The sequence below is a fragment of the Chrysemys picta genome, chromosome 7 (assembly GCF_011386835.1).
Source record: "Chrysemys picta bellii isolate R12L10 chromosome 7, ASM1138683v2, whole genome shotgun sequence".
Classification (NCBI taxonomy): Eukaryota; Metazoa; Chordata; order Testudines; family Emydidae; genus Chrysemys; species Chrysemys picta.
The window spans coordinates 80,256,442-80,283,447 of record NC_088797.1 but is presented as its reverse complement, the minus strand read 5'-3'; the positions used below and the strand labels follow the sequence as shown (position 1 = coordinate 80,283,447).

General features: G+C 39.0%; 1 protein-coding gene across 7 annotated transcripts in view; it reads left to right on the top strand.

Moving 5' to 3' along the window:
* The window catches only part of RHOBTB1 (Rho related BTB domain containing 1), a 74,165-nt gene that overhangs the window by 25,466 nt on the left and 21,693 nt on the right, over positions 1-27,006 (top strand). For 6 of the 7 annotated variants that reach the window (XM_065551874.1, XM_065551875.1, XM_065551877.1 and 3 more), the window contains 2 exons: positions 11,637-11,838; positions 12,209-12,312. In XM_065551874.1, the coding sequence (XP_065407946.1) occupies positions 11,647-11,838; positions 12,209-12,312 (296 nt within the window). In that variant the 5' untranslated portion in view covers positions 11,637-11,646. Of the gene's footprint in view, positions 1-11,636; positions 11,839-12,208; positions 12,313-20,614; positions 20,671-27,006 lie in introns of all 7 variants that reach the window. The other variant, XM_065551878.1, reaches the window with a different exon arrangement.

Below are 27,006 nucleotides of genomic sequence, written 5' to 3'. Positions count from 1 at the left end.
TGATCTGTTGCTTAGGTACCAGCTCACGTGGACTGACTGGTTCTTCTGGGTGGTAGCCAATTCTTTGTCCAAGGGTGCTTCTGTGTGAATAGAGGACCATCAAGGTTTAACAGCCCTCCATTGTTAGCACAGTGTCACTATCCCTTGTAGGTTTCAGAGTGGTAGCCGTGTTAGTCTGTATCAGCAAAAACAACGAGGAGTCCTTGTGGTATGCCAACATTTTTATGGCTGACTTAGAACAACGCTTCCTCAGCTCTCGTCCCCTAGCGCCCTTACTCTGTTTGCACTACATTGATGACATCTTCATCATCTGGACCCATGGGTAGGAGGCAATTGAGGAATTCCACCAGGATTTCAACAATTTCCACCCCACTATCAACCTCAGCCTAGACCAGTCCACACAAGAGATCCACTTCCTGGACACTACAGTGCAAATAAGCGATGGTCACATAAACACCACCCTATACTGGAAACCTACTGACCGCTATACTTACCTACATGCCTCCAGCTTTCATCCAGACCACATCACATGATCCATTGTCTACAGCCAAGCTCTAAGATACAACCGGATTTGGTCCAATCCCTCAGACAAACACCTACAGGATCTCTATCAAGCGTTCTCAAAACTAGGATACCCACCTGGTGAAGTGACGAAACAGATTGACAGAGCTAGAAGGGTACCCAGAAGTCACCTACTACAGGGCAGGCCCAACAAAGAAAGTTAACAGAATGCCACTAGCCATCACCTATAGCCCCCAACTAAAACTTCTCCAGCGCATCATGAGGGATCTACAACCTATCCTGAAAGATGATTCCTCACTGTCACAGACCTTGGGAGACAGGCCAGTCCTTACTTACAGACAGCCCCCCAACCTGAAGCAAATACTCACCCACCAACTACACACCACACAACAAAAACACTAACCCAAGAACCAATGCCTGCAACAAATCCCATTGCCAACTCTGTCCGTATATCTATTCAAGGGACACAATCATAGGACCTAACTACATCAGCCACACCATTAGGGGCTCATTCAGCTGCACGTCTACCAGTGTGATATATGCCATCATGTGCCAGCAATGCCCCTCTTCCAGGGCCGGCTCCAGACACCAGCAAAGGAAGTAGGTGCTTGGGGCGGCCAATGGAAAGGGGCGGCGCCCTGTCTGGTATCGGGGTGGCACGTCCAGGTCTTCGGTGGGAATTCGGCGGCGGGTCCGTCAGTCCCTCTCTTCCTATTTGAGCTACTGCCGAAGTGCCGCCGAAGAGGAAGAGAGGGAGTGAAGAACCCGCCGCCGAAAAATGAAGTGCCGCCGATGGGCTTTTTTTTTTTTTTTTTGCTGCTTGGGGTGGCAGAAAAGCTGGAGCCGGCCCTGCCCTCTGCCATGTACATTTGGCCAAACCGGACAGTCTCTAAGCAAAAGAATAAATGGGCACAAATCAGACATCAAGAATTGTAACATTCAAAAACCAGTGGGAGAACACTTCAGTCTCCCTGGACGCTCAATAACAGACTTAAAAGTGGCAATTCTTCAACAAAAAAACTTCAAAAACAGACTTCAATGAGAAACTGTAGAACTGGAATTAATTTGCAAACTGGACACCATCAAATTAGGCCTGAATAAAGACTGGGAGTGAATGGGTCACTACAAAAAGTAATTTTCCCTCTGCTGATACTCATACCTTCTTGTCAGCTGTTGGAAATGGCCGACATCCACCTTGATTGCATTGCCCTCATTAACACTACAAAAGTAATTTTCCCTCTCTTGATATTCACACCTTCTTGTCAACTGTTGAGAATAGGCTACCTCCACCTTAATTGAATTGGCCTCGTTAGCACTGACCCCCTACTTGGTAAGGCAACTCCCATCTTTTCAAGTGCTGTGTGTGTGTGTATATCTGCTTACTGTATTTTTCACTCCATGCATCTGATGAAGTGAATTTTAGCCCACGAAAGCTTATGCCCAAATAAATTTGTTAGTCTCGAAGGTGCCACAAGGACTCCTCATTGTTTTTACTATCCCTTCTAGTTTCAGTCAAACATGGAGGTAAAAAGACAAGGCAGATACGCTCCTCATTCAAAATTGAGTTTGTAGTTAAGGAAATATATATTCATGACCTCAAACTGGAATTCATAAATTGTCACAGGGCCCTATAGAGATACAGCAATATACTAATATAAAAAGAAATAGATATCTCAAGAGAAATTAGCCCCACCTCAGTGAGTTTTGTAAAACTCCTGCCATGTTAATACTCCAAGCTTCACTATAGTACAGTGGTTCTCAACTAGGGGTACACTACATGCCCCTGGGAGTACGCAGAGGTCTTCCAGGGGGTACATCAACTCATCTAGATATTTGCCAAGTTTTACAACAGGCTACATAAAAATCACTAGCGAAGTCAGTACAAACTAAAATTTCATACTTGTTTATACTGCTCTAAGTACAATATCTATATTTCAGTTGGTTTATTTTTGAATTATATGGTTAAAAACTAGAAAGTAAGAATTTTTTCTGCAGTGGTGTGCTGCGACACTTTTGTATATTTGTCTGATTTTGTAAGCAAGTAGTTTTTAAGTGAGATGAAACTTGGGGTTATGCAAGACAAATCAGACTCCTAAAAGGGGTACAGTAGTCTGGAAAGGTTGAGAGCCACCACTATAGTATATAGGTTGAAGAGAAATGTTGACCATTGGTCCATATATCCTGATAACTTCATAATTCCTGCTAATATGTATTTTCCCAGCAAATAAATTTAAGTGCTGGGGGAGCAGGAGGGCAGAGAAGCCCTGAAAATAGCAGAAGCAAAGGAGCAACTGGTTATTTAACCTGCTTTCCCCTGGCTTCTACCTCCACCCAAGCTGCCCAAAGCCTGTGTGAGGGCCACCGTGCAAAGCATGCTTGGGGCTCAGGCATTCATTCCTGAGCATGGCCAGTTAATGGGGAAGAGGAGAGGCTGAGCAGCCAGTCTTTGCAGCTTGCATGCAGGAGAAGAGACTGAAAGCTCACATCAAGAAATCATGGAAATTACTGCTAGTGAGATCAGTGTAAAAAATCTCACTGTTTCCTTGGCCCCCATGAAAAGAATCAGAATGCGCAGCCCTACTTAAGGAGCAAAAGTAGCATGCTGTGTGAGCAGGAAGGAGACAGAGCATGGAGGACATGTGACGAGACCTGGGCTCTTGGTTTCTGGATGCAGATTCACAGTGTTGGAGCTTGGACTCTCCCTAGCCAGTGCTGTTCCAGTCTTTCATGAGGATACTAGGACTGATTCCTCTAGGTGGTAAGAAACAACTGGGGGACCTCAGAGGTTTTGGTTTGGTTTGGCGTTTTTGGTGGTGGGGGGTGAGGGTGGTAATAAATCTTTCTTATTTGTTTTTGGCAGAAAGGAAGAATTATGGTACTAGACATTACAAGCAAAATTCTCCACTGACTTTTGTTGCTGGGTTTGCACAGGGTGTAAGTGCACAACATAGCCCTGAACCTGGTAACAACATTGACCTAAAGTCAACCATCACAAACCCTTCCAAGTGCTAAATATTCCAATGACTATGCAGGTCTATTAGGTTATTCCTGCCATCATTTAGGTGCATTGCTCATTATTTATATTTCTCTTATACACTCAAAAATAGAAGTGAATAAAACAGCAACTAACATTTCTCAAAAGCATAACTTATAAAACAAAAGGAAAAATATGAGAAATGTCCCTTAGAGCTCAGCAAACAAAGGTATGTTAGCTTTTGAGAACAGAATTTTGCTCAAAATCTGCTGAGGATCTTCAGAAACTCCATGCACTGGCTACTGCTATCCTCTGTTGTATTAAGAGGGGCCAATTAGATAGGGTCGACAGTAGATAAAACATTCCATTATTAATCTAGCATATCTTCCCAACATCCTAACTTAATATCTTCTAACTTGTCTCTCCTTCAGTACAAAATGGATCAGATCCTACTTTGGTGTAAATTGGTATAACTCAATTGAAGCAGATGGAGCTATGCCAATTTATACCAACTGAGAATCCGCCCCAAAATTCCTGTATGCCTTACCTTGTCATGCGATTTAACCCTCATTACACTGATCCCTTGTTGTCCGGTACTGGCTGATTCATTGATGCTAACAATGTAAATTTGTTATTACTTCCCTTTTTGCCCTCTGCCATTTGATAATTTTCCTCATCTAGGTTACACCTTATGAAAAGGTTTTGTGACAGTCTTTCACCAGCTGCTGCCATCTGTCAGGTACTTGATACCCTGCTGTGGTTTCTTTCACCAATTTATTTGGCATAGTTCTGAATTCATTAACTGAAGTGTATCAGACTGCAGTTGGTCTTATGGCCCCTTCCTTTCCCCTCCTCCATCGAAGATGCCTGTGATTTCTGCCTTTTAAACAAAGGTACCATATCTGTAAGTTCTTTTTCTCCTTTCACATATGCTTATAAATCCATTTAGTTTCTAAAACAAAAAGGGTTTGTTTTATATTTCAAAATGAGAACAACTCTTTTTCTTCCCTGGCTCTATTGCATATCTGCTTTGGCTTTTGCCAGCCTTCTGATATCCTAACAGTTTTCAGTCTAATGCAGTGACTTCAGTTCCTATCGAATTTAGCACTTTTGCATCACTTCTAAATTTCCAGCTTCTGTGTTTGCACCTTGGGTATGCATATATGCACTCTGCTGCACTTCCTAATCACCCTTTGTGGTACCAGGTTATATATTGTTTCTGTAAAGTACTCATAGTAAGAAAAGTACACCCTTAAAATAGATAGTACAGCCTTGCTGGGGGAGAAACCACAAATGCAGCCATGTCACATATTTCTAGGAGTCTATTTCTCAGTGAGTGCTCTTCAAGGTCTCATCAGTAAGTTTTGTGGTTTTCTTTTTTTTTAATGCTAGGGTTTTCAAAGGTATCTGAGGGAGTGAAGCACCCATCTCCCATTGAATTACATGAATTCAGGTGCTGCTCTCCATTAGATTTCTTTGAAAATGCCAGCACTAGTCTCAGTAATGGAAGATCCGTTTGCTCAAGGGTCTCCCTGTCCCCTATGTCCAAAATTGTCATTTGAGACCGACAGGGTTGGAACTATTGACAGTTCAACATTGAGAGAGAGCATCTGAGGTTCTCAAATCCTCACTCGCAACCTTCAGCTCGAGGGCTCGATCCTGCAAGTCCATAGCTCTAAGCCAGGTAGTTACTATGCCATGAGGCATCCTGTTGAAGTCAATTTGATTCCTCACAATAATAAGTATGAACCCTGGTAGTAAGTGTTGCCAGGATCAGACCTAAATCACTGGGCTGATGCTCGAAACCAGAGGCTCTCAATTGAGGGGCCATAAGCAGATTTCAAGCAGGGCCAGCATTAGACTTGCTAGGGCCCAAGGCAGAAAGATCAAGCTAAAGCCCGAGCAACTTAGCTTTGTAGGCCCCCCCGCCCAGTAATGTGCGGCCACGAACAATTGCCCTTCTTGCTACCCCCTAATGCCGGTTCTGGCTTTTACATGCAGAAAAACAGTTGTGGCACAGATGAGCCGTGGAGTTTTTATAGTATGTTGGGGGCGGGGGGCTCAGAAAGGAAAAGGTTCAGAACCCCTGTTCTAGATTGTTGGTGTGTATTCTATGCTGGTGGGGGGGAGGGTTCATATTTGGCTACTGCTATAAGAAAAATTGGGGTATGTTCTTTATTGGTTAACTTACGCTTTATAATCATCATAAGCTGGTCACCGATCTCAAAACATTTTACAAAGGAGAGCAGTATCATTACCACCATTTTACAGATGGGGGAAACTGAGGCACAGAGGCGGAAGTGGCTTTGCAAGGTCACTCAGCAAAGCAGAGGCAGCGCCAGGTCTCTTGAGTCCCTGTCCAGTGCCTATCCAGTAGGCTACACTGCCTCCCCGTTAGTTAAAGAGATGCTATCAGCTTTAAAAACACACTGCAATCTGAATTGTTTTGTCCTGTTGATTCAAGTACGGTCTAAAATGACTATAAACTAAATTGCGTAGATTTTTTTCTCCCTTTCTTTCTTTTGTTTATCTATTTTGTGTACTTGATAGGGAAACTAATTATTATTTCTGGTTGAAAAATGGTAAATATTTTCTGTGAAAAGTTTCAAAAGAAATGAAAAAAATGGTTGCTTTTGGTTTCTGAAAACTGAAAATATGTATTTTTTTTAAAAAAGAGAAAATTTGGAAAGAAATGAAAATTTTCTACAAAAATATTCACTTTTAATAAAGGCCATTCTTGTTTTTTTAGGAAAAAGTTTTGAAATGGAAAAAAATAACTAGCTCTATGGATTGTGTACAAAGTGCATTTCTTCCCATGAAGTTAGCCAAGCAACCCCTGATCCTATAGTGAGATCTATGGAGGCAAATTCCTGTGCCCATGTAATGCATCAAATGGGGATAGGTGCACACCTGCCAGGATCTTCCTGCAGGATCATGACCTTAGTACATCTCTTCTGTTGTTTGTGTGGGTCTTTTACCTAGTGACAGGAAAGAGAGAATAATTTTTAAAAAGGAATTTCACTTGTAATCACAGCTGTTGGCAGGCAGGTTCATGGGTAGGAACTGGAACTGCTTAATTTTTTTTTTTTTAATTTTTTTTTGTTGACTAGATTTTAAGATAATGTTTCTTTAACAGGCTTTTGGATAAAAGTGCTTTAGAAATGTAAAATTATATTATTATTAAGGCCAGTTGGTTGGAATAATCTCTGTGTTGTAGTAACAGCTCTGGTTTCCATGATAATAAAGGATACTCATTCAACAATGAGAAAAAGTAAGAAAGACCCCCCCCATCAGTAAATGGAGATAGAAGAGGAGAAAGAAACAGGTAGCCATAAGTATAGTGTAACCCATGAACTGGAGTTATAACCTTACACTTTATTGGACACTGCCTGCTTTACATGCCATACTTCATTCCTACAAAACAAATAGATTTATCTAGGAACTTGGCGCTCTCTGTCCTCTCCTGTTTCTTCTTTGTGTTTGCCCGTCTGTTTACTCTTAGTTTTCCAATAATCCCAGATGATGATAATTCGAAAGTAAAAACATCCCAAGTGGTGTTTAAGATCCTTCCCAATATTTTCATCATTGATATCAGTCAGCTTCATTGTCCTCAGAAATGTACTAGCCAGATGAATTCTAAATTGCGTCCTTTGCAAAGAGCTACAGTATCTTTATCCGGTCTGACACAGTATCTTACTTCTGGTAAATTTTTAAATGCTACTTGTTTGATCACAGTTACACTTTACCCTAGTTTTTCTGTCAAGTGATCTCTGTCCTTTGTCATTGCAACTAGGCACATTTCAACAATTTTTTTGTTTTTGTTTTGTTCAACCCTGTTTTCTTTCTATATATCATTGAAGTATGATTTATTTCTTGGTCCTGGAATTTTTTTGCTTGCCACTTTCTGCCATGTTATTTGCTTTCTCATCTCGTCCTAACTAGTTTTCCTAACTCCAGTTTATATTCCCAGATATTACCAACCTTTCTACACTCAAATCTAGACACTTTCCTGTTTTGTTTTCTGTTTAACATATCAATGGATACATAATTTAATTTACTATAATCTAACAGATGTATCAGAAGTTTAAACTGATGACAACTTTAGCTGAAACAGACTGTAGCTGTGACTATACAATTTCAAAATCTCATGTCTTGTACATACTCCTGGCTTTAGTCAGAGCTGTGCCTTAAGTTCTTTGGGTTGCATTTATAAGTAGTGAATCCACACCTTTTGGTAACTGTGGATGGTATAATTGAACACTGGAGCCTATTTTTATTGGAGGTTTCTAAGAGTTTGTTCAGGCTTCTGGTTGTTGAAAACTTTCCCATAATTAGGAACCTTTTAAAAATTACTTTTTAAAATCTAGAGAACAGCCATTATAGATGGCCTGCATTGCTTCATACATCTTGAGAGAAGTCTGAAGTGAATTTAAAAGAGCTGCAAACTTTTTTCTGGTTTGTTTTAATCTCAGTTTTGTATAGTATTGAGTGAAGCTAAAATATCTTCACTAGGCTATTGTTGATCTACTTCATAGAATTCAGGCTTTCTGGGACCAATCTCTGATATCTTTGCTTTAATTAAGTTAGTAAAAATATCAAAAAATAAAAAGGACTTCTTATTTAATTTACGTTCTTCCCATATATTCCTTTTTAGGATTCTCAAATTTCTTTTGAGCTTTGTAGGTTTATTATTTTTTATCTAGACTTGCCTATTCATTTTAAACCTACATTGTAATTATTATTATTTTTTTAACACCATAGGCTCTTTTTTTACTTAACATCTATTTTGTGACCGGCTCTAGCTTATTCTCACCAAACCAATCATTTACATTTTTTAATAAATTATGTTAAAGTAAACTGATCCAAATAACAGTGTTTGAGATAGAATTTTCAGTATGAGAAACATTGTTTTAGCACAGACCTCTGTTTGTAGTTTTAACCAACCAGACACACTGGCTAGATGTACTTCTTCAGTTTCCTTTCCAGCACTTTAAACATTTCTACATTTCATCTGTGATGCCATGCATGAATAAAATATGAAGTAATTTAATACTTGTGATGTCAGGAATTACTGCTTATACTGAGACCTGCAAGAAAAGGTATTTTTTAAAGATTTCCAAGTAAATCATATACTGCACTTTCTTTAACTTGCTTTTTCTCAACTCATTCAGTGCCCTGGGTCTGTCTTTCAGGCTGGGACACACAATTCCAAGAAAAAATGGCTTGTCTATAATTTTGGGTAGATAACAAGGTGGTAGCCATTGGTTCCTTTGCCAGATAAGCCCTTCAGCTGGAGAGTGGGGCAGCTGAGGAACCGAATGACCCGTTGTTCCCAGTGCTATTCACTGTGGCCTTGATCCTACATTTAGATCCATTTGAGCAGACCCTAACAACTGGTGGAGCCCCTTTGCCTCACGCAAAGGATCAGAGTCTTGCATGAGATTTGCTCAATGGCCAAGCAGCCGATAGGCAAGCACTCTTTCAAGTATGTGGGGCAACAGACGGGTAGTATGCCTTGCAGTTTTAACTTGGGGCAAAAGTGGCCAGCTAGCCAAAAGTCCCTGTCACTCTCCCGAAGATGGCTGCTTTCCTACTACTTGTGGAGGTGGAATGTATGTTCAGATTCAGATCACACTTATTAGGACTTACTCTGATGGCTTCATTTTCTCTTATGTACAAACTGTGCACATGCTGTGTCATTTTCTTTCATTCCAAGACACCCCATTGTGCTAGGTGCTGCACAAATACCTATAAAGGCATGTTCCTTGCCCCAAATAACTTATTGGACTCAGAGGCCCCAATCTTGCAACTGACTTTTCAGACAGATTCCTGACCCCATATAGAAACCCTTGGCCAGTGACAGATTAGCCACTGGGCCAAAGGTGCCCTTGCACAGGGGCCCCAGCCAATTGGGGGCCCCAGGAAAAATGGGTACCCACGCGCCCTGGCCTGTTCCGACCACTCGGCACTCCTGCCAGGGAGTGGGGGAAGCCCCAGTGCCCTAACCCCGCTCCCCAGTAGGAGCACCAGGCAGGTGGCGGAAGCCCCCAACCCTGTCCCTGGCAGGAGCGCTGGGCAGGTGAGGCGGGGCAAGCCCCAGTTCCCCAGCAGGGGGGGCCGCAGGTGGAGAGGGTCCCCACTTGCTCTGGCCCAGGGACCCACAGAAGCTTAATCCACCTCTGCCTGTGCACATTCTGGTGTGAGATTAGAGCCTAAATTGTGTCCTCACTGTGAGAAAACAATCTATATGGTGGTGCAATATCAAAATATTTTGACAAGTTATCCTATACTAAATGTCTTCCAAAGTGTAATAGCTACATCAGTAGATCAGTGGACAGAAGAGTGACACAGCTTCAGTCTATTCTGGTAATAAATGTCTGTACTTCAGAAGATCCCTTTATTCCCACCCCCCGACACACATGCACAAATATGGATAAAAATGTAACTTTGCCATTATTTAAATTCTGCTTCCACAGTGCACATCCAAAATCTTAATTGGTTGGGTAATATTTAGTCCCAACACTGACTTTTGTTGCTGTAGGTCATATCAGCTGAAGTAATGAAAAAGCACAATTAAAATTAGTCACAGTCCAATAGGTACTGAAAAGTTGTACTTATTCTTAAGAGTCATAGAAAATAATGGATTTGAGACTGCAAAGAAAGAACAGCAAAATAGCATTTGTTTTTTTAAATTGGCATGATGATTTAATGTGTATTCTTTAATTATGTTGGATGAATGAAGCATGGTTTAGAATAAAGAACATGTAAAGCAGAATCATTCACTATCTTAATTATATCTGTTCCTTAATTTTAAATGCTTTCTTGTAAGGAAAAAAAAATCTCTTTAAAAGATTACCTGTATTTTGGCAATTAATGAAATCTGCATGTAGGTCTTTCTTTTGTTTATTTGTTTGTTTAAATCTGTTAGGCAACCCCTACTAAATATGGTTGTGCCTTGTATTTTCTCTTATTCTCCTTCCTTATTGATATTCAGCAGCAGACACTGTGTCAGTAAGCAGATTACTAGAGATTAGGAGAGCAAAATCAGATATTCTAAACGATGATCCTTCATTTCTCTCAGAGGGAAAAATGGCAGATTTTCCAAGGGACTTAATGGACTTCATTTAAAAAAAAAATAACTCCCCTTCAGTGTCTCCCAACCCTCCCCCATATTTCCACCCACTCGCTGATTTAACACACATACAAATGTTTATTAAGGAAATCTGTCCATTTTCAACTTTCCACAAGGACAGTGTTTTTAAAAAACAAATCATATTTCTGTTTTTTAGCAAAACAATTCCAGTATCTTACAAACAGATTTTGCTAACGAGAAAACATTTTTATGTACAAGTTCTAATTAGACTGCTTGATTTTAATATAGGCTTTAATCTGGTTTGCTACCATTCTAAAATGTTTTTTGTCGTTGTTTACTTTCATAACAGAAAAATTGTTGACTGTACAAACATATCTTATAAAAACAGAGAGAGGGTATATGATATATGCAGGATACAATAATCACTGAGTTGAATTAGATCAATATAAATTATGGGGTGCAGAAAGTCAGAGCTCTTCTGTCATTTTACAAGTAAGATATTTGCACATTTTTAATTGTAATTTATATTATATTGTGTATATATCTGGGTGATTCCGTTTTCACCATGCTTTATATACTTAAGAATATAGTTAGAACTTGTCTTTTTAGGTTGACTCTCATAATCCAAAACTTGAAAGGACAAAATCCGAGGCAAAACTTGTAGTACAAAAACAGGTTTATGCCAGAATTCCTAATGTTAAACCCACTGGTGTCTAGTCTCTGCCGCTTCTCAACATAAAAAGTAGTTAGTGAGATGTAAGTCTGTGCTAGCAGACCTAGCTTCACAAAGATTTATCTACAGCAAGCCGGTTTGCGTTTACATAAAACCAAGAAGACAATAACATGCTAACTGAAATAAGCCATTCAAGGTCAAAACTGTTTCAGTAACTGTGTGTGGTATATAAAGGAACTGTTCATCAACTTTAGTACAACTTACATAAGCTTTGTCTTAAGACTTCATTCTTGTCTTTAGCAAGTGGAAGGATCTGATTGTAAATAACACAACTTCTGTGATATTAGAAAACAAATGTAACTGTTGTGTTGCAGCTTTTGATAAATGGACACTGACATGGACTACGAAAGACCCAACGTTGAAACCATAAAATGTGTGGTGGTTGGCGATAATGCAGTGGGAAAGACTCGCTTAATTTGCGCAAGGGCATGCAATACCACTTTGACACAGTATCAGCTCCTGGCAACTCACGTACCGACTGTCTGGGCAATTGATCAGTATCGTGTCTGCCAAGAGGTAAGGATTTTCCAGTTTATTAAATGTGTAGTGCACACAATAAGTTTGTATTGTTATTGATCAGCTCTTTAATGGTCAAGATGTGGTAATGGGCAACTCAAAAATAAAATGATTCACAAGGACCCTAAGGCAGCTACCATCTAACACGCAAGGCATCCACTTTTTCTCTAAGCCCCACAATTACATTCTGAATATTTTGTGACAAGAACATATTTAAAATACTCATATTGTGCTTACATATTATAATATTTAACACTGTGCTAATTTGGTGTAGCATGGCATCATATCTTTTTTACAAGGAGAGTAGCAATTTTGCCTGTAGTGAGATTTTTAATTGAGGGAGGAAAATATAATGTCTATTCTATTTTAGGTGCTTGAACGCTCCCGGGATGTTGTTGATGAAGTGAGTGTTTCTCTCAGACTCTGGGATACTTTTGGTGACCATCACAAAGACAGACGTTTTGCTTATGGAAGGTAAAATGAGCCAAGTCTAACTTTTAAATAATAGCTGCAGTAGTATTTAGCAGAGAGAAATTTGCAGCTCTGAATTTTGAAACACGAGGCCTTATAACAATCAAGGGTATTCATATTTCTGCCTATTACAAGGGAGATATCAACTGTAAGGATTAAAAAGATACACATATTTAAAAGGCAGTACAGTTTTACTATTCTGCATTTACTTGAAGAAAATGTTAAGCCCTACCCACAAATACTTTGTTTCAGACTATAAAGAGTGTTCACAGAAATGAGGCTGTGGTTTTATGAAAATGAACACCAGTTTTCCTTGCTTGAGTAAACATCATGAAGGGTAATCAATTCACTTATTACTGAGCTAACAAACAGGTGGGTTGGGAAAACATAATCTGTGTTGCAGAAAACACACGCGCACACACACACTATAATAAGAGGGTGATCTGCTGATGGATGGGTCATTCTCTTAGGGCCTGATCTAAATCCCAAATTACTGAAAGATAGGAGTCTCTTTTCCTGCTTTCTTAATTAAAACAAAAGGGAAGGGTTCTCTTACATGAATACCAAAGTTTTCATTGATACATTAATCTTATAAATGTTGAGAATTTAGCAGTAGGCTTTTATCAAAGTGCAAAATATGGCCGAATTCTAACGTCAGTGACAGTCTTTCCATTTAATTCAGAGGGAGTTGGATCTTTATCAATGCAAGCAGAAGCGCTACTGAGCAGCAGGAAATTCAGTATATCATAATGTGAATCAGCTACCTGAAATACAGGCATATACAATTAAAAATGGATGTCATAAACTTTTTTTTATGATTGACACACATACAAGGCCTTATTTTTTGCACTAAATGCCAGTATTTCTTTTCCTTCTGAAACCTTTGTCTTTTCCCTGTCACATCTGCTCCTATCTTATTTCAGCTGATATTTTTCAACAGACCCCTTTTCTCTAGTTAAAAATGTTATATGTATAGTATCTGCCCCAGTTTTGCACGTAATGTCTGTAAATAGTTCTTTCTTTGTGGCTCCATTTTCAATGCACCTGAAGTATAGAGAGCCCAGAGTTGTGTGAGTCAGTGCTAGATAAAATGAGTAACTTCAAAGGGAGTTAGCCTACTCTGGTCTCTGTCTCTCTCTAAAGATCACCGTAACAAGAGGGTCTATCAGCTGAATCCAGTAATGGTAACATCTCTTGACATTTTCACATTGTAAAACTCCATAGGCAAGTTTATAGTTTTATGTATGTAAATCCTTCTTTATATCCAGTGTCATGTTAAAGGAGTGTTTTATGAAGAGCAGTATAGTAAAAAGTGCTTTCTATTGCAGAGACATTGTCCTTTGGCCAGCAGGGTAATTTTTGAAAGACAATTAAGTTCCCATTTCAACAAAGTACTTAAACATGTGTTTAAGTGCTCAGCTGAATCAGGACCTAAAGTACAACATATCTTGATTATATAAGGTGCACATTTTAACAATAAGTTTCATGTATGGAAAAAGTTATTGATTTAAGATAAAACTGACCTTAATTTCCAAACTCATTCAAGTATTTATGAAGGTTTCAGGTGTAAACAATTTTTATTTTAATACTTAAAACTTTGTGATTGTAAATATGGCTGTACCTTGCGTTTCCTCTTACTCTTCCTCCCTGAAGTACCGACGTGATATTCTGTAGCAGACACTCTGTCACTGAACAGATTAATAGAGTCTAGGAGAACAAAATCAGGCATCTTCTGAACTCTGATCCAACATTTATGAGTGAATGGGAGCATGGGAAAACTGCATTCTTAACTTCTAATCCTTCACACGTAAAGAGACTTGAGTACCTTGAGTTCAGTGGGACTAGTTACATGAGTAAAGTGACTCTCACATATGTTTGCAGGTTTGGGCCCGTAATGTGGGACACATGGGAACAAGGTTTGCTAAAAAGAGTTTAGCTCAGAAAGAAACTGTTCTAGGGCTTGTCTACACTTACTAGGGGATCAATGCGCGGCGATCGATGCATTAGCGGTTGATTTAGCGGGTCTAGTGAAGACCCACTAAATCAACCGCAGGTTGCTCTCCCGTCAACTCCTGTACTCCACTGGATCAAGAAGAGTAAGGGGAGTAGATGGGAGAGCGTCTCCCATGGACCCCGCGGTAAGTAGAGCTAAGCTACGTCAACTTGAGTTATGCTATTCACTTAACTCAAATTGCGTAGCTTATATTGACTTTTCCCTCTAGTGTAGACAAGACCTTAGAAACCAATCATGCTGGCCGTAGCTTTCCTTCTGCCAAGTCTCTTAATGCATTTGTGTGTAGTAGCAAAACTAGTGTATCTTAAGGAAACCATTTGGGGTCCATTTTATTAATGGAATTTCATTGGTCAAATTTTATACTAGCAGGCTCTGGTTACCCTGTTCAATTCTATTCTGTTCTAAAATGATTTAATACAGTATTAACATATTTATAATGTTTCTTTTAACATTTTTTACAACTAGGAGCCTTTATAAATTGCAGGTGGCTTTATTGTTTATATACATTTACAGAATTTGTTTTCAAATTATCTTCTGTACTTTGAAGTGTGTTCTCATAATTAAGCCAAATCTTGCAGAACAGTGAAAAGCTGGCTAGTGCCAGAATGCTCAAGGCTAAACCTATAGGTGTCCAGTCTTCTCTGCCTGGAAGATTGTTTAATGAGATGTCCCTTCAAATACCCTTCAAAATTGTTGTTGTTCTATGCAAAGTAGATCCTGTTATGCTCGTGGTGCATGGAGAGGTCTGAGTCTGTCAGCCAAGACCTTTAATTGTCCGAGCTGTGGCATAACCAGAGCTAGCAAGTTATCAATGTATCTGCCTCTCTTTGGGGAAGACTGCTCCATTAATTTTGCAGAATTATATATAAATAGGTTATGTTTTAGGTGACATGATGAACAGGATTTATCTTGGGTAGAATTTCTTCCTGCTTCTCATTTTTCATTGAGATGAGTAACAAGATGGAACAATTAATGTTTTTATTTATTTTTTTAAAAAAGGTGGTGGGGCAGAGTATCAATCCTAGTCTGTATTTTACTGCATATTGTTTAATTACAGATCAAATTCATACAGGACATTGGGAGGGGAAAAGGGAAACTGACAGATTAAGAAAAAAAGATTGAGAACAAAACTTGGTTGGAAAGATTTCTAGAATGTTCATTTTTTTTCTTAACTCTGGATAGGTGGGTTTGCTCTGGAGTGGTTCTGTTCTTTCATTTCAAATAGGTTCCAGTTTGTGGTGATGAATACTCCTCAATTCATATTGTCCTGAAGGATTCAGTTTTATGCAAAATCCAGTGAAGAAATGGTAAAATGGTATGGTCTGAGATATAAGCAGTACTCTGATATCTAGATCTATGTCACCTTTTCATCCAACGATTCTGTCTCAGTACTGTACAGTCGCCTAAGATTGCAGCATGGATGGGAGAAATGGATAAAGCTCAAGCTGCCACCACGTACAAATGTCCCTAAAACATACCCAACTCATTTGATATAGGCATAACAATAAAGTAATTTACACTATTTTTAATTTGGCATCATTCACAACTCTATAGCATCTTATCTAGTCTAGTTTTGAATAAAAATATCAAGATCTCCTAGTGCTGGAAGCGAAAATGGAAAAATAATTGGTTCACCAGATTTTTTTTTTTAAGTGAGAGAGCAACATATTTGACTAAAATTCAGTTAATTTCCTGCAGTTATTTCATGTAAACAACACTAAAGCGTGTGTGCGCGTGCACATCTGCAAGGAGTTAATTCCATTTGTCAGATACTTACTTTCATATGAATATGTGGTCTGTAAACTAGTTCAACCATGATAATTTATTTAATGAAACTTAAGTATAAGTTCTAGACCAAACAAAATCTGTTCAAACCACATGGTTGGAAATCAGCTTTTCCCACACCTCTTATTTATGAACATGTGGATGGGCCATTACAAGGCTGCTGACAGGGCCTTTTTAAACATATGTTGACAATATTGCCTCTTCTGTGACCTGATTTCATCAGTCTTCCAAGTCTGGTATGTAGTCAATCATAGGAGCACATTCACTCAACTCTTAGGTGATTAAGATTCCTTTTACCACTAAGTTCAACATAATTGAATCCATAGAAACATATCTCCTTGGCACTGTCAGTCTGCATTCCTTGGCAGATGAATTCATCACCAACATTTCTCTTATTTTTACCAATCTCTTTAGCTCTGAGGGACCCACAATTTTTCACTCCCATGCAGTCGGCCAGGGTTCCTGCCATAAACACTCCAACACCTTCACAAAGTGTTGGTTCAGTGTGTTTTAGTTTGATCAGTGCCCTCTATTCTATCCCATCCATGCTTAAACTCAGAGGGAGAGCAGCTCCATTGCCTCTGCTTCAAGGAGATGGAGGACTCAACGTCCTCTCGATTTCCTTGTTTTAATATGTACTACTCTCTTACAGCATCCTCTCCACCTTGGCTGGTGAGGTGAGCAAGACCTGGTGACTGGCTGAGTTGCTTCTGGGGCCCTCTGCCAGCTGTAAACAGAGCAGTAGCAGCACCTGAGAAGAGTAGGTGACCCAGCTGGAAGTTCACATCTTTCACCTCCTCTGAAGGAAGCTCTGTCCCACATCCTTCCTCTGGCTCCTTATCCCCCCAAAGGAAGGTGGAAGAGGGAAAGCCTGCCATCAGCTCCCTTTCAGGGGGAAGAAAGACAGATGCACAAATCGATACTTTGCTTAAAACTCTACTGTATGTTTTAAAATGTCTTAAAACTTCTCAGAATGCAGGATGTTGCATCAGGGTTTCTCAGATGCTCTGAGCTAAGGCCTCTTCCTGCACCTCAGACCAGCTATATTTATTTCTGTGTCAGTACAGATTCTCCTTCTGATCAAGTATAAATGTGAGAGACAAGGTGTGTGAGGTAATATCTTTTATTGGACCAACTTCTGTTGGTGAGAGAGAGAGAGAGAGGTTTTGAGCCACACAAAGCTCTTAAAGCTTGTCTCGCTCACCAACAGAGCTGGTACAATAAAAGATATTACCTCACACACCTTGTCTCTCGCATATCCTGGGACCAACACGGCTACAAGTACACTGCATACAGGTATAAATATGTCTTTTTAGAGGAATTGGGGACCGTCTCCACAGCAGTAAATGCTTCACACAGGCAGATACTCTTTTGCTTGTCTGGCAACGCGCCTGCTACTGGGGACATAAACTACTTTCAGATCTATTTCATCTCTTGTCCCCATTCTCTTCCTCTCGCTATGTCTTGTCACCACAAATGATGCTGTTAAAAAGATGTGATGACAGCCAACAAAATTGGTGAACTACCACTTCTACGCTAATCTATTTTAAAAACAAAAAACACCCAAATATAGAGGGCTGTGTTTTACAGGCCATTCAAGTTCTTCTCTGTTTGTCTCCTCCAAGACTACCTGATGAAGTGTTTAACATTTAAGACAGTCATGCTTTTTTGTACTATTTTAATTGGGCTCAGTTTGGACCCAAGGAAGATTGCAGAGCAGGCAGATCAAGTTTAGTGGTGATGACATTCAAATGAGCTTCTGAAACCTAATTTTATTTTTCATGTTGTCTTTGTGTCTAATATTGTGTGTGTACATACAAGCACACACCCATTAGTCTTTTCTGTCATCACATGTATTAGAATTGGAAGCTCCCAACCCATCTCCTGAAATGTTTGAATACCTAGACCATTCAAATTGGTGAAGTCCAGTTATTTGTCCTCCCCACATTACACCTGTGTCTTATCTTACTGTAAGTAGTGAATTTTTATGAAAATCTGTTATGGAATTGTTATTAGGGATCAGTAATTCTTCCTCCTTTTAAAAGACCTGGTGCCAAATGAATGTCCATAGGGTATGATGTGGCTTATCTTGATGTCTGTATAACATAGCTAGAATAGAGAGGCTCTGTTGCAATAGTGCAGGGCTTCTTTGACTGCAATGAAAATGTTTATATACACACACACACACACACCCTTCTTTGTTTATGCTATTACATAATTCTCTTCCATTCTTGCTCTCTTATAAAGTGGTTTATTCTAAAAGCCTTCATTTATAGCAGAGGAAAAAATATCTTTTGAATATGCTAAACCAGAGAAGGGACATCAAAGATGACTTTGGCCACCACAAGTAGTTCTGAATTGATAAGATTAGGATCTGTTGAACCCACTAGACATCTAAGACTCCAAGATTCTGGGTCTAGATTTCCTCATAGGTGTGTAGGGTAGTAGAAATATATATGGACACAACTATCCACCTCAGTCTGAGTGCCCTTGTCCATTGCTGTTTGACACCAGTGTACCATTTGAAATTTCATGGCTTCAGCTATCATAAATAATTCATAAAGTTGTCTGGGCTATTGCCAACAATAATCAGATTTTTCATGAATGAAGAAAGATAAAGTTCTGTGATACAGTCACACGAGGGTTTCTTAGCGCTAAACTCATCAAATTTTGCTTTGCTTTGCTTTCAAGTCTTCCCCAATTTCATTTATACTGGCTTCCTATACCTGTGTAAAAATCATACTCTTACATTTAGTGATTGTGCCTAAGCCAGTCATTATTCCCTTTAATCTCTAACATCCTGGACCCTTTGTCTTCTCACAATCTTCCTAGCTTCCTGTGACTAGCTGTGTAATTTGTTACTCTGTTACCATTTACAAAAATCATGCTTGACTCTGTTGTACTCCCAGATGTTTGGAACTCCCATTTCTCTTTGCTTCCCTGACTTTCCTCATCATTTCAGACCCTATCTGAAAATGTTCTTTTCCCTTTCTTAATACTGTTGCTTCAAATGATTTGACATTTAATTTCTTCATCTCTTGAAAAATGAATATTTTGTTTACTGTCAATCACTGTTTGTGGACTCGATTTTTTGGTGTATTTATTGCTGAGTCTTCCTGTTACTCTTCCTCCTGTGCATTTGAGTAAAGTCTATTAAATCTAGAGAGAGACTTTTTTGAAATATTGTCCCTATCCATGAATCAACTGCTTGCAAATGGTAACAAAATTAGTCTGAAAGTGCTCATTCTCCAGGCTGTCTGCCCTGTATTCTTTTGGGAGTTCCCCAGCTGCTGGTTTTTATCATGTTCAGGAAGTAGCTCCCAGACCAACACCTGGCTCCATTTCCAGGGTTGTCTGTTGCTCTCTGCAACACTTGTTTCCTTAAAATGGATGTGTCATGGAACAGGGCTGGCCGTTCCAGGCTTTATGCCCCATTACAGTTTAAAGTGAACAGGCCATCCCATTACAATACACCTTTAAACAAATATTATCTGATTACTTACCAGACTCTTCCCACCACATCCTGAGTTTTGGAGTTTGCTCTAAGTTGGTCAGATGGTCTGTTGCAGCAACAGCTGAAACCCCACTGTCTTTCTGATTGCCATTTGTTCTTGCTTCCTCACCTTTTCATTCTGTGTGGAAACAGAAGGCCCAATCTTTCTTTCTGCATGTTGTACAGAACCTGTAAATATTCTTTAGTGTCAAAGCACCCATACTATATGGAATTATATTTACACAGCTTCTCTGTTTGTGAATTAGGAACGGAACACACAAGCTCTGTGTTCCTTAAAAAGAAAGACAGATTGAGCCAAGTTCTGTGGAGCTGAATTGTGCAAAATGCCCACTGACTTCAGTGGGAGTTTTACTCAATTCAGAGCTGTAGAATTCGGCCCAAGAGAAAAGTTAAAGCAGTTTGCAGATAAATTGGTTCATTTCTATGTTCTGTGTTTGGTGCTAAGATGATCTCGTCCTTATGTAAATGACTAAGATATAATAATTAGTAAACCTAATTCTTAGAGTCAGAAGTAAAATTAACCATATACCATGACTATGTAAGCAGTCTATTTAAACTTTAAAAATAGCTTTGCCTTGATATTTTGTTCCAGACAACTTTCCAGTTGCCATTAGTGCTGTATCTGGTTGGTTATTTGTACTGCAGCGAGAATAGATCTCCAGGCTTTTACAGTGGGAAATGAGATATTTTTGTCATTTTTATGATACCACTGTCATTTCTGGTTCTCTCTATATGCACCATGAGTACATCAGAAGAAACATAGAAAAGGCTTAAAACATGTAATTTCTGAAGTGGTGTTCATAGTGGGTAAGGAATGAGCAAAAAAGCACTTTCCACTTTTTAAACACAGTCTTGAAATATGTGATCATTATTATTTTTAAAAAGATAGTTGATAGTCTTTTGTTGGTGGTGTTTTGTACTAAACCTGAAGTTACAGAATTTTTAGAAATAGGTCTGCATGCTACTCACCACAAAATCTGCATATATTTCAGGGTATTTTGACAGTTTCGCACATAACACCTGTACTTAAGAAGCTTCACTGCTATCGGTAAAGTATAGAATTACTTGATTCTCCTGCTCATGTGTAAGGCATTGCATGGTCTTGCCTTGCCTTACTTGGAAACCTTTAGTTCTTCACATGTCAGGGCACTCCTTGCATTTTAGTTCATCAGGCCTTCCATCTGTTGTCTGTGTGCAAACAGGTCCTTCATCTTCTGGTCATTACTTACTCTTACTTGTCACTTATTAATTCCTTTCCATCTCATATGAAGGCTGCTATTGCATTTACAAAACTCTGAATTCACTTAAAACTCTCCCTTGCTTATATGTATCTGCAGTTCTTTTTCCAGCTCTGTGAGATTCATGCATGAAAGATGCCTTATAACTGAATGAAAATTTCTTTTACATAGTTGGGTTGATAGCAGTAGTGTTTTATGCTGCCACAAAGGAGATCTTGGGTTTAATTCTTGGATTCAGTCTTTGTCCCTGAACGAACTGACAAGGCTTGGGAGTCTTGTAGAGCTAGTGTGCTCAATCCAGGCTGAGGGAAAGACTTAATTTGAATTAAGAGTAGTCCCTTTCAGATGGTTAAGTGTTATGTGGATAATTCTCCTCCAGTCCCACCTCAGCCAGAAGAATTGCAGCTGAGATGCAGGTTTTAAAGGATGTGGTAAAGCTGAGGGGGAAATTTGTTGTGAAATTTTTATATATGGCACAAAAATGATCCAGGGAATGGAAGGAAAACTATTGGTGATGAATGTACTTCACAGGGTTCAGTAGTTTAGATAAATTCTAAGGAATGTGAATGTTTGTCTGAAATTACTCAGAATTCTCTGTTTCACAAAACTGGATTCTGAACATCCTCCCTCACTGTAATCTGGCATTTCTGTTTCTGCTTGCAGGGAATGCCCAGAAGTAGGGAAATTAAAAAAAAAAAAATTTAAAAAAAAAATTAAATAAAAGGAGGGTAATTACCTGAACTTTTTGTCAAATGTATTCTAAAAAACAGTTGCTGTGGGTACAATAACTTTGTGCTAAACTGAAATGTTTCTGATTTAGTTCATCTACCCATAAAATTATTCTGTCAGATTTGGCTTTTGGATCTCTTTATTAGTCATCTAAAAACAATCGGTATTTCCGGCTTGTCCTTCTAAAAGGAAAGAAAATAACAGGACAGTAGTGCTAGACTTTTTCTCTTTTTTTCATCTGTGGGGTGTCAGCATTGATTTCCAGATCAGTGACTACCACCGAGGCAAGACTTTTTCTCAGGCAAATCCTCTTTGTTTTACTGCCTTGCAGGTGCTCTGCCCCTTTCCTGCATCACAGCTCTGCCCTCTGCTTGAAAGGACTCCCTTCTAAACCCATCAATATTTCTTTTTGGTTGGCTGGCAGGTGACTAGAGAGCAATACAAAGCCCCCTTGCTTGGGGCTAAATCACCTGGTGAACAAGTCTTGCATGTACCACTTTCATTTATTTCCCCAAAAAATGTCTTGAGACCATAAATTAAATGCTGAAGTGATGAAGCAGAACTACTTCAACATGTTTTTCTTTTAATTTCTACAACAGGTATATTTCAAAATTCAGCCAGTCTTTTAGGTAGAAATCAACCCAAATCAAAGCATCTACCAACATTGGAAAAGGTCTGACCTACAGGGCCAGAGCCTGCAGTTGAGAGTCATTTACAGTTTTAGCCCTTTCATAAAGTCTCCATGAAGTGTGTCTAATGATAAGTTATTGAATGCCTCTGTTTTCTTGAAATTCTGCCTCAAATGGGGATATTGTTGCCTCTGTGCCAAGCCATAGCAGATGTCTGGGCCTTGCGGTTGGTTTCCCTTTGGAAGAGAAATCAGTGATGGGAAGTCGGGTATATTTTTAGTACAACTTGTTATGCCAGTTCATGAACAGAGGTGGTCACAAACGGCATGCAAGCAAATGAATCTTTAAAAAATCTGAATCCCAAAAATAATGCCCAGTTTTACATAGGCAGCTGTTCTTCAGGGATGGACTCTAGTTAGATTAATGCAGAGAGGAAGCTCTCCTACTTGCAGTAGCTCCCCCTGAAATAATGCACATCACAGAACTAACAGTACAGTGTTTCTTTTGAGAGTAGTCCTGCACTGGAAGCAGGTAGCAAGCTAAAAATGCAGCGTAGAAGTGGCAGCACAAACAGGAGGGGCTAGGTGCCCTGAGTGTGTGCCAGTCTGAGACTCTAGGTACCTACTTGAGACGGCTAACCCTTACACTGCTGCGGCCACACTCTATTTTTATCACACTAGCTGAATGAGGGCTAGCACGTGTATGTCTCCCTGAACTGGAAATCACACTCCCAGCTTGAACTGTAGATCTACCCTAAGACTGAACATGGCTTGCATGCTGAGAAGAACTTGTAAGACTGTGTAACAGCACCATCTGGCACCATAACAAGCTGCAGGACCTGTTTGAGTGTAGAAGGAAAAACTTCTTTATATTCTAGAACAGGGGTAGGCAACCTATGGCACGCGTGCCGAAGGGGGCACGTGAGCTGATTTTCAGTGGCGCTTTCACTGCGCGGGTCCTGGCCACCGGTCCGGGGGGCTCTGCATTTTAATTTAATTTTAAATGAAGCTTCTAAAAACATTTTTAAAACCTTATTTACTTTACATACAATAGTTTAGTTATATATTATAGACTTACAGAAAGAGACCTAAAAACGTTAAAATGTATTACTGGCACGTGAAACCTTAAATTAGAGTGAATAAATGAAGACTCAGCACACCACTTCTGAAAGGTTGCCGACCCCTGTTCTAGAAAGAGCAAATTGTTCTCCAGAAATAATACTGTGCTTGTTCACTAAGCACACTGATATAATAACCACGTAAATTAGTGGATTTTTTATTTTAAATGTTGAGTAAGTATATTCTTTGACCATAGCAACATCTTGTGTGTCCATGATTGTGGTTAGGGTCAGAAAGACGTGCTAAGACATGCCCATTTTGCTCTTAAAAATTATTTTTCTCATTTCATAGCCAGTATTTGAAAAGCTCCTATTCAGAGCTCTAGTTGCCTCTGACACAATTAAAAGTACAGTAATTTAAACAAATAAAGCAGCAGCACTCACCTAAAAAACAGAAAGTGACTAACGCGATGAAATCAAACCTAAACAGCAGCTTGTCTAATACACGGATAGTTCTTAGTATGCCCCTCTTTCCTCCCTTCTTCTCCCCCCCCCCCCCCAAAGTCTGGGGAAGTAGATGGGCCTTTCAACATGCCCTGATGATCAAAAATTGGGATATTTCAGACTGAGGGGATTGGAGAAGAAGAGAGAATTTTAATGTGTTGCCTCATGTAGCATGCCTTGCAGTCATCCAGTGAAGAGGTGACATGTATGTGGGTAATGGTAGCTAGATCTCAATCTGAAAGAATGTTCATAATTTCCATCTATCAAATTTTTCAGATTTATGTTCCATTCTCTCCTGTCCAACAGCCTGAGTGGGGGAAAATAAGCTGTTTTGCCTCTTTTGGAGGTGCAAAATCCTTCCTTCAACCATAGTATGTCAGTTATTTTGCAATTATTAGTGCCACCCATAGCCAGTGTGGATAGTTTGGGCTAATATTTAATGTGGTTGAGACATTCCAAACCATAAGGCAAATGAGGATTTCAGATCCATATTTAATATAGTTTTGGTTTTTATTAATAATTTATCTCTAACTTTTGATACAGCCACAGCACCAGAAAATAAGGATTTCATCTTTGAGTCAATGACATCACTTAACTTTGTATCCTGTGGTTTTTGCCACTGAATCTCAGTATATGTAATAAGTGTAATTATAACCATCATTAGTAGTTGACAAAAATCTGTATACTTCTTACCTTAGTTTGAAGAATGCTCCATAATAGAAGATTTAAACTAGCCTTTAATGCTAGAACCAGTAGAAATACTTCTATCGATTATTTTTAAATTAAAGTGGAAAGATTTTTCCCCTTATTTGTCTTAAATAAAATTTCACCTATAATGTTTAAAATCCACACACTGCGGCATCAATAGAAAGTAGAATAAAACTTGATTGTAAATAAAAGTGGAACTAACTACTCCTTTTTCTTTGTCCAAGCTGAGAGTGATGCCAAAGTAAACCAAACCACATAAAATCTAACTTCTCTTTGGAAATTTGTTTTTTCTCCATTTTAATTGTCTCAGGTGGTTTTAATAACTTTGGTAAGGATTTTAATGTTTGCGGGTGTTAATGCATGGCTTTCAACCAGTTTCCCTTTTAAGGAACAAAAATTAAGCTGTCTGTTGTACTTCAGTGGATAAATAAAGGAGTAAATTTGTGTAGCCCCTATGTTACAAGAAAAGATACCCAGTTAAAATAAGTGCCCAAACAATGTTCTGCTTGTGTTGACAATTCCTCTTTCCTGCATTTTACCCCCACATATCTATTTTGGTGATCGAAATCCTCCCAGCCTTACTCACTGACTTCAGTGAAGCTGCTTGCATATGAGTATGGTAAGCAAGATTTGTCTGTCTACTTGGGAGCCAGCACACCTGGGTCCTATTCCCAGCTCTACCACCTGTGGCGTGAGCTACTCTCTTGTGCCTCTGTTTCTGTTTCTGTTCCCGTCCTTTATCTATCTTGTCTGTTTAGCTTTTAAGCTCTTTATAACAAGGACTGGTTCTTACTATGTGTTTGCACAGCACCAAGCAAAACAGGGACCCAATCTTGGTGATGCTGGCCCGTAAGGCAATATAAAGAATAAATCTATAACATGTTTTTTCCTTCATGCTCTTTTTTTCACTCCACTAGGAATACAACAGCAAATGTTAGATCCCATAATTCCCAACAAACCTAGTATCATACTGATATAGTTGGAGAATCCAACTTCCCCCACAACTCAACATTATGCTTGTACTACTTGGATGGTTCATCCAGCTATATATTAAGTTTTTAAATGGTAACCTCTAGGGCTGTCAAGTGATTTAAAAAGATTAATCACGCGATTAATAATAGCATACAATTTATTTAAATATTTTTGTGTTTTCTACATTTTCAAATATATTGATTTCAACTACAACACAGAATACTAAGTGTACAGTGCTCACTTTATATTATTATTTTTATTACAATATTTGCACTATAAAAAAGAAACAAAAGAAATAATATTTTTCAATTCATTTAATAAAAGTACTGTAGTGCAGTCTCTTTATCATGAAAGTTGAACTTACAAATGTAGATTTATGTACTAAAAATAACTACACTCAAAAACAAAACAATGTAAAACTTTAGAGCCTACAAGTCCACACAGTCCTACTTCTTGGTCAGTCAATCACTCAGACAAACAAGTTTGTTTACATTTGCAGGAGATAATGCTGCCCACTTCTTGTTTACAATATCACCTGAAAGTGAGAACAGGCATTCTCATGGCATTGTTGTAGCCAGCGTTGCAAGATATTTACGTGTCAGATGCGCTAAAGATTCATATGTCTCTTCATATTTCAACCACCATTCCAGGGGACATGCATCCATGCTGATGACGGGTTCTGCTCAATAGCAATCCAAAGCAATGCGGACCAACACATGTTCGTTTTCATCATCTGAGTCAGATTCCACCAGCAAAAGGTTGATTTTCTCTTTTGGTGGTTTGGATTCTGTAGTTTCCGCATCGGAGTGTTGCTCTTTCAAGACTTCTGGAAGCATGCTCCACACCTCGTCCCTCTCAGATTTTGGAAGGCACTTCAGATCCTTAAACCTTGGGTCGAATGCTGTAGCTATCTTTAGAAATATATTACCTTCTTTGTGTTTTGTCAAATCTGCAGTGAAAGTGTTTTTAAAACGAACATGTGCTGGATCATCATCCAAGACTGCTATAACATGAAAAATATGTCCGAATATGAGTAAAACAAAGTAGGAGACGTACAGTTCTCCCCCAAGGAGTTCAGTCATAAATTTAATTAATGCATTATTTTTTTAACGAGCATCATCAGCATGGAAGCATATCCACTGGAATGGGGGCCGAAGCATGAAGGGGCATACGAATGTTTAGCATAACTGGCACATAAATGCCTTGCAATGCTGGCTACAAATATGTCATGTGAACAACTCTTCTCACTTTCAGGTGACACTGTAAATAAGAAGAGGGCAGCATTATCTCCCGTAAATGTAAACAAATGTATTTGTCTTAGCAATTGGCTGAACAAGAAGTAGGACTGAGTGGACTTGTAGGCTCTAAAGTTTTACATTGTTTTGTTTTTGAGTGCAGTTATGTAACCAAAAAAATCTACATTTGTGAGTTGCACTTACACAATAAAGAGATTGCACTACAGTACTTATATGAGGTGAATTGAAAAATACTATTTCTTTTATCATTTTTACAGTGCAAATATTTGTAATCAAAAACAATAATATAAA